At 36.5% G+C, this 8,270-nt stretch overlaps 1 protein-coding gene across 1 annotated transcript; it reads right to left on the bottom strand.

The window, feature by feature from the left end:
- Positions 1–761: 761 nt before the first annotated feature.
- LOC142162421 (serine carboxypeptidase 1-like) lies at positions 762–1,374 on the bottom strand. Its single transcript, XM_075218771.1, has 3 exons — positions 1,119–1,374; positions 891–998; positions 762–793 (listed from the first exon to the last, which is right to left on the bottom strand). Exons 1-3 carry the CDS (start codon positions 1,372–1,374, stop codon positions 762–764), a joined length of 396 nt encoding a protein of 131 aa, XP_075074872.1.
- Between the last annotated feature and the right edge of the window lie 6,896 nt (positions 1,375–8,270).

The following is an 8,270-nucleotide window of genomic DNA, read 5'->3' as shown; positions in this document are numbered from 1 at the left end:
AAGTTTCCTTTATGTATGGATATTTCTGCTCTCTAGCAAGGTAGGATCGAATGGCACCGCAAGCAACACGGTTGATAATTCTCCAATCTTCTTCTCCAATAACATCTGGTCTTTTTTCTTCAATGGCAAGATCTAGCCCTTGCTGAAAAAGGACATCTAGAACCTCTCCTTGCCACATCCCAAAATGTCCTGATCCGTCAAAAATTTCTACCGCAAATTTCGCATTTGACACAATTCTTGTCATAAGCGAAGATGCCAACGATGACGTATTATTAACAATTGATATAGATTCTTCTTGTTTATTGTCTCCCATTTTGACACGAATATTATTTAATAGCTGACGACACAAATCAAGATTATTTCCTTTCTGGTGTGGAAGATCAGACTAAGCTGCAACCACAGAGCATACTAAGACAGAACCTTGACACAGTTACCAAGATAAATCTTTTCTGATGTGGAAGATCAGACTATGCTGCAACCACAGAGCATACTTAGACAATACCTTGACTCTCATACCAATTGTTGCGTAAGACAAATGTATATAGTGTGAATGAGTCACAACTACTATACCAAAAATTATGGCAACCACCAAATAATAAATAAGACAATAAAACAACAATGAAAAGAACACTAGAATTTACGAGGTTCGGCCAATTTTGCCTACTTCCTCGGACACAACCAATATTTTGTTACACTCCAAAAATACAAGTGAAATAATACTAAAAGAGAGAAAGTGGAGTATACCGTAGATGTCAATAATACTACGGTGATTCTAAGAAGAGGACATTCGCCACTGCATTGAAAAAATTATGTAGATGTCATTGTTTATAATCTCTAAAATTTACCCAAAATTGTGACTATTTTTTTGTAAGTATGACATAGGCACTTACCGGTATTCCAAGCAAATTCATTGATCCATAAGGTATTTCCGTCGTTGTTTACCCGAAATGGTCCCAATTCGGCCATTCCTCCATTTCCAAGTGGTGAACACCCCGGACCTGTCATATTTACATTTATGTAAGAACTCGAAGAAGAAAAACTTAGGTTAGTAACCTAGCAGTGTAGAAATTCTTTATAATGCCGGTGTATATAAGTTAATTTGTGTGTGTATATATTACCTCCATTCATCCATAAGACAAGAGACTTGTTAGTACGGTCTTGTGTTAATTCTGTAAAGTAATAGAATAACACTCTGCCGGCATCAGCATCAACAGTAACATATCCTGAATATTGATCGAAATTCACACCACTTGGTTGCCCTGGTAATGCTGAGATTTTATCTTTTTTCTTGGACCCTTTCTGAGGTGTTATCGATCCTAATGCTGAATTAACCCTTTCCTCAGCTACCATTTGACCTTCATTAACATTAAGCATGGATAATTGTTTCGTCCGTCGTGCCTCGAGGAATTTCAACAGAGCATCTCCTTCCCCTCCGTGACATTGTTGAGTACTAACCAGGCATAGAAGTACAGAAAGATGAGGGGAGGCTCGGTTGTTGGGTATGGACTTGGTTCAAGATGCCTTAGACAAGGTCAGGATTATTCAGGATAGGCTTCGTACAGCTCAGTCCAGGCAAAAGAGTTATGCCGACCGTCGTGATTCTATGCCTGGTTAGTATTCAACAATGAAAATATGTAGACCTGTCATTAATCCCAGTAATATGTAGAGCAGAACACACATCGTGAAGACTCGATAACTTAGAGTACGTCTTTTTGTTACAGGAATATCAGACGAAGAACATAATTGGGCAGTAGATATAAAATTATTCCATATGAGGCCACTCGAGACGAGGAGGGAGTATGCCATTGACGAAGGATGAGAACATAGTCAATGCACGGCCAGGTTGATAGCTTGGAACAAAATGTCCTGCTCCTCTTACGGTCACGAATGTCAAGTTCTGGTATTCTACTGCATAACCACCAACCTTGAAAGAAAAAAGATTATATGAAATAATTAATTCATATACACATGATTATTCTAGGGAAGAGATTGTACATAGAATTGAAGAACAATGACCGCTTCATTACCTCTTTTTGAAAGTTCCAAGGGTACCATGGCGTTTTCACTGGTGTTCCTATTTTGTTTACAACATACTTAGTTGTTGTTACTGGCAAAATATTATCTGTGTCTCCGCTAAAATTACAAGTTACAAACTTGAGAATATGTTATTCTTTCAGAACTGCTACATTTTCAGAATTAGTTTTATCATGAGTTTTTCCCTTTTTTTCCCAGTACTTACTTATATATCCAGACTCTATTTCCACTTTGCATGAGCTCTTGAAAGATCGGTAGAACAGTATCTAGGGAGTCTTTCCAACCTATGTGTATCTCCCAACTGCACAAGTGCGAATTGAAGTAAGTGAAGTTAAAACAAAAGAGAAAAACATTAACCTTTTAGATTTGAAGAATAAAAATATTTTAAAAAATCAGAGTAAGTATTACTTGCAAGGAGCCTAGGAATAGGGTAATCCTCTGATATTAAGTGCCTTTTGTACTTCAGCAGTGTTTAGGTAAGAGTATACGTAATTATCCGAGCATGGATCAAATCTACATATCTGTTTTAAACAAAGAAAAAAAGTTAGAAATCTAATAAGAGAATGTAAAATCTAGAGAAGGGTGCTTGTTGAGGTGTTGGATGATGATGTGTGTGGTATCATCTTGCTGTAGTAATATACATCTATTGTTGCGGAAGCCAAATGTATATAGTGTGAATAAGTCACAACTACTATACCAAAAATTATGACAGTTACCAAATAATAAATAAGACAATAAAACAACAATAAAGGGAACACCAGAATTTACGAGGTTCGGCTAATTTTGCCTATTCCTCGAACACAAACAATATTTTATTTCACTCCAAAAATACAAGTGAATTAATACTAAAGAGAGAAGATACAAATGCCTTAAACAGATGAGAAAGCAAATGAGAGGTGTGTTTAAATCCTAAACATTAGGCCTTCTTTTATAGGGGGAAAATCCCCCCAACTCTTCTCCCAACCGATGTGGGACTTTGGCATTTTGCCAAACTTCAACAAATCTCCACCTTGGCAAAATTCCACATCTTCAATTCTCTCTCAATAATAAATTTTGGTTGTGTCTTCATCTTCAATCTTCAGTGTTCAACAATGTTGATCAAATCCAAACAATGTTGAAACTTGATCGTAGTCACCACTTTTGTCAGCATATCAGTAGGATTCTCTGTAGTATGAATTTTCTTCATTGTGACTCCACCTTCTTCTATGATTTCTCGTACAAAATGATACCGAACATCAATGTGCTTCGTCCTTGCATGATAAACTTGGTTCTTCGCTAATTGAATAGCACTTTGACTATCACAAAAAATTGTGATACCTTTTTGTTCAACACCAAGCTCCTTTAGCAATCCTTGAAGCCAAATTGCCTCTTTCACAGCCTCTGTAATAGCCATGTACTCTGCCTCTGTTGTAGACAAAGCAACTGTTGACTGCAAAGTAGACTTCCAACTAACTGGTGCCTTTGCAAAAGTAAACACATAACCAGTAGTTGATCTTCGTTTGTCCAGATCACCCGCAAAATCTGAATCACAATATCCAACTACAGACTGATTATCTTCCTGCTCAAAAACTAACCCAACATCTACAGTATTATGAATATACCGTAGAATCCACTTCACAGCTTGCCAATGCTCCTTTCCTGGATTATGCATATATCTGCTAATAACTCCAACAGCTTGTGAAATGTCAGGTCTCGTACAGACTATTGCATACATCAAGCTACCAACAACATTTGCGTATGGTAGCTTTGACATATACTCTCGTTCAGCTTCATCCTTTGGCGATATAGTAGTACTCAGCTTAAAATGGGGAGCAAGTGGAGTACTAACTGGCTTAGTCTTGTCATCTATGCCAAAACGTTGTAGTACTCTCTTCAAATATTCTTTCTGAGATAAACAGAGTTTCTTTGAACGTCTATCTCTTATTATCTCCATGCCAAGAATTTTCTTTGCCTCACCCAGATCCTTCATCTCGAACTCCTTCTTCAGTTGAATCTTCAACTTATCAATTTCTTCCGAATTCTTGGAAGCTATCAACATATCATCAACATATAGGAAAGATATACAAAGGAACCATCAACACACAATGATCGTATTTGCTTCTCTTGTACCCTTGCCGCAACATAAACTCGTCAAATCGCTTGTACCATTGTCTAGAAGATTGTTTCAATCCGTACAACGATTTTTCAAGTTTGCATACCATATTTTCTTTTCCAACAACTTTAAATCCTTCTGGCTGAGTCATGTAGATTTCCTCCTCCAAGTTTCCATGTAAAAATGCAGTTTTTACATCCATCTGAACTAGTTCCAAATTCAATTGTGCTACCAAAGCCAACATAATTCTAATGGAGGAATATTTTACAACTGGAGAAAACACTTCATTGTAATCAATTCCCTCCTTTTGAGCATATCTTTCTTTCTTTGCAAATACCCATTTTCACCCAATTGCTTTCTTTCCCTTCGGGAGATTGGCCAATCTCCATGTATGATTCTGATGAAGGGACTGTATTTCATCATTCATGGAAATCCTCCACTTATCTTCTTCTGAATTTTGGACAGCGTCTTTATAAGTGGCAGGAACATCATCAGCTACAATTGAGGTTGCACAAGCAACCGTCTCTATGAGACGAACAGGTTTCGTTATTGTTCTTTTTGGTCTGATGGTTGCTATTGATTCAAGTTGTTGTTGAGGTTCCTGAGTTGGAATCTCCTCTACTAGCTCTCCTTCCAGAGGGTAATCTTCATTTGTTTCCTCCTCTGCTTCTTGTGTAGGAAAAATAAATTTTCCCTCAAACTCCACCTGCTTAGAAGAACCTTCTGTTTTTCTCGCTTTCTTTGTTCATAGTTGTACAAAGCCGAACAAACTTCTCTGAGAGAAACTTCGTCATTTCCATGGAGTAGAGTAGTTTCAAGGTGCTCGTACTCATCAGGAAGTGACGCCAACAACATCAAGGCCAAGTCACCATCATCATAAGTTGTATCCATATTTTGCAAATCTGTGACCAACTTATTGAAACTGGTGATATGTTCATTCATCGTGGTACCAGGAACATAGGTGAAGTGAAACAGTCTCTTCTTCATGTACAATTTATTTTGACTATTTTTCTTCAAAAATTTATCCTCCAGTGCTTTCCATAATTTACTTGCAGAAGTTTCCTTTGTGTATGGATATTTCTGCTCTCTAGCAAGGAAGGATCGAATGGTACCGCAAGCAACACGGTTGAGAATCTTCCAATCTTCTTCTCCAATAACATCTGGTTTCTTTTCTTCAATGGCCAGATCTAGCCCTTGTTGAAAAAGGACATCTAGAACTTCGCCTTGCCACATCCCAAAATGTCCGGACTTGTCAAATATTTCTACCGCAAATTTCGCATTTGACACAATTCTTGTCATAAGCGAAGATGCCAATGATGACGTATTGTTGACACTTGATGTAGATTCTTCTTGTTTATTGTCTCCCATCTTTGACACAAATATTATTTAATAGCTCACGACACAATTCAAGATTATTTCCTTTATGATGTAGAAAATCAGACTAAGCTGCAACCACAGAGCATAATAGCTGACGACACAAATCAAGATTATTTCCTTTCTGGTGTGGAAGATCAGACTAAGCTGCAACCACAGAGCATACTCAGACAGAACCTTGACTCAGTTACCAAGATAAATCTTTTCTGATGTGGAAGATCAGACTATGCTGCAACCACAAAGCATACTTAGACAGTACCTTGGCTCTGATACCAATTGTTGCGGAAGCCAAATGTATATAGTGTGAATAAGTCACAACTACTATACCAAAAATTATGACAGCCACCAAATAATAAATAAGACAATAAAGCAACAATAAAGGGAACACCAGAATTTACGAGGTTCGGCTAATTTTGCCTACTCCTCGAACACAACCAATATTTTATTTCACTCCAAAAATACAAGTGAAATAATACTAAAGAGGGAAGATACAAATGCCTTAAACAGATGAGAAGGCAAATGAGAGGTGTGTTTAAATCCCAAACATTAGGCCTTCTTTTATAGGGGGAAAAATCCCCCCCAAACTCTTCTCCCAACCGATGTGGGACTTTGGCATTTTGCCAAACTTCAACATCTATTATATCCTTCTTTTATGTTGGATAAGTTTATAGAGACCCTACTTAATTGATCAGATCTTTGACATGTGCGTTCTATGATGTTGCGTGCATTGACAAAGTCAGAAAATTCAATTTGCTAGTGGGCTATGCAAGGATATTCGAAGTCTATTTTCTGATCAATAACAAGTACTAATATTTACCCTATACACAACACAATTTTTTGGCGAAGGGTGTTCAATATATAGCTTCGCCCCTGGTTGCATGGGTGTGCATGCTAGAGAACAAGGGGATGAAACCATCTGAAGCTTAGAATAAGAAGCAGGTTTATAAACCTGTTGTATCTACTAAACAGTTTACTTATTGTGGATATAAGGATAGGAAGAGTGAATTAGAAGAACACCTGTATTTAGTGTTTGTACCGAACAACTAAAAGAATAACATGAATAAAAGAAAGATCCCAGGAACAATGGATGAGCAGTTAGCCAGTCCGGAACTTACGGGAACGGAAGTATTGGCCTGGGGGTAGCACAGTGGGGCATATATGTCATAATTATCTATGTTTCCTCGACATGAAACTGCTTGGTTTATGTACTCATTACAAGCTTCTGAGGTTGTCTCTGCGGAGAAGTTACAATTCAAGACAATTCCTTCATGGACTTCATCTCATATTAGTGCATGTGTCCAATAAAAGTCGTATGAACCAGTACTCGTTGTTTCATCATGGATGAGGGCATTCCCTGTCTGAAAACATTGCCATATGAAAATAAGATAATATAGTGACTTAATCAGGAGGGAAAAAAAAATGTAAATATCATTTGGATAAAGCTTAATTAGCTTACAGCTATTCCTTGTAAGTTAATGACAAGGTTGGGTTCTGTTTTCTTGTGGGATAAGATCAGCTGAGCAAGTTGAGGCACATAGTGGCCGGCATAACACTCTCCCACAATGTAGAACTCTCGGTGTTTATATTCTGGGAATTTTTCGATCCAATTGATGAGAAAGGTGAAACTGTCTTGTTTAGTCTTTCCACGGCAAACATATTTTAGTTTTCGTGTGAATATATGTTTTCTCCAGTTAATAATACAGGTAACGTGCTTGCATCTACACTCAAAAAGGAGTGCTACAAAATTTAACAATGAATATAATTCAAATATTATATTCCATATTGACTTTGTTACTTAACAACCTTATTTTAGCTGAAGGTTGTTACTCTCCTCGTCTTAATTTATGTAACGGTATTCGAATTTCGAAAGTTAAATAAATTATTTTGAACGTTATTTTTTATATGTATTTCAAATATTTTAATTATTATTGACTTATAGTATGTTTACTGTATTGGGAAAAAACTGAGTTTATATTAAAAGATGATGTGGCATGACACGTGGATTAGTTAAATGGTCAAAGCGCAGCAATTGACTAAGAGACACGGATGGAAACAGCCACGGGAAGAAGAATTTAAATAGGCACGAGACGACGTATAGATACGAGTCTCGTACCAATTTAAATTATCTACAGCCAACGGATAGAAGACATTGAAAGCAAAGATCTGGTGACAGAAAGGAGTCCAAATTCATTATTAAATACTTGATACGTTACGAAATCGGTATTTAATAGGAATGATTGTATAACGGCTTATTTAATATCATTTATTACTCATGATTATATCATTAAAGTTGAGGCTTCATTCCTTTACCTAGAATTATCTATAAAAGGAAGAAGTATCATCATTTGTAAGGACACGGAATACTATTGAGAATTTATTGAAATACACATCTATTTGCTTCTTTACCATCGTTCTCAAAAGTATTTTATTTTTGTCTCCTGATTATCAGTAACCCGAATTTCTTTTTAGCTTTGACCAAAGACTCAGATTTTTGGTTAAACAGATGTATTGTTCACAAATGCCCATTTTATTTTGAAAAAAATAAAATATTTTATATCCAAATGCACAACAAATTAAGAAGTTTGAATCTCGAAAAGTAAAAAGTATCACACAAGCATTATTAATTACTTTAAAATCCAAACACCAAAATCGATCAGTTAATTAACTTGAATCCGGAAATGTGTAAAGGTTTTTCATATGACTTGAACATGTGTTGTGTATCGTAGAGTCCATGTTGCGTATAGATTTTGTTTGCTTTTTTTCCATCTGA

This window comes from Nicotiana tabacum, chromosome 7 (assembly GCF_000715075.1).
Source record: "Nicotiana tabacum cultivar K326 chromosome 7, ASM71507v2, whole genome shotgun sequence".
Lineage (NCBI taxonomy): Eukaryota > Viridiplantae > Streptophyta > Magnoliopsida > Solanales > Solanaceae > Nicotiana > Nicotiana tabacum.
Note: the sequence above shows the minus strand (reverse complement) of the source record. Positions and strands in the feature narration are given on the sequence as shown.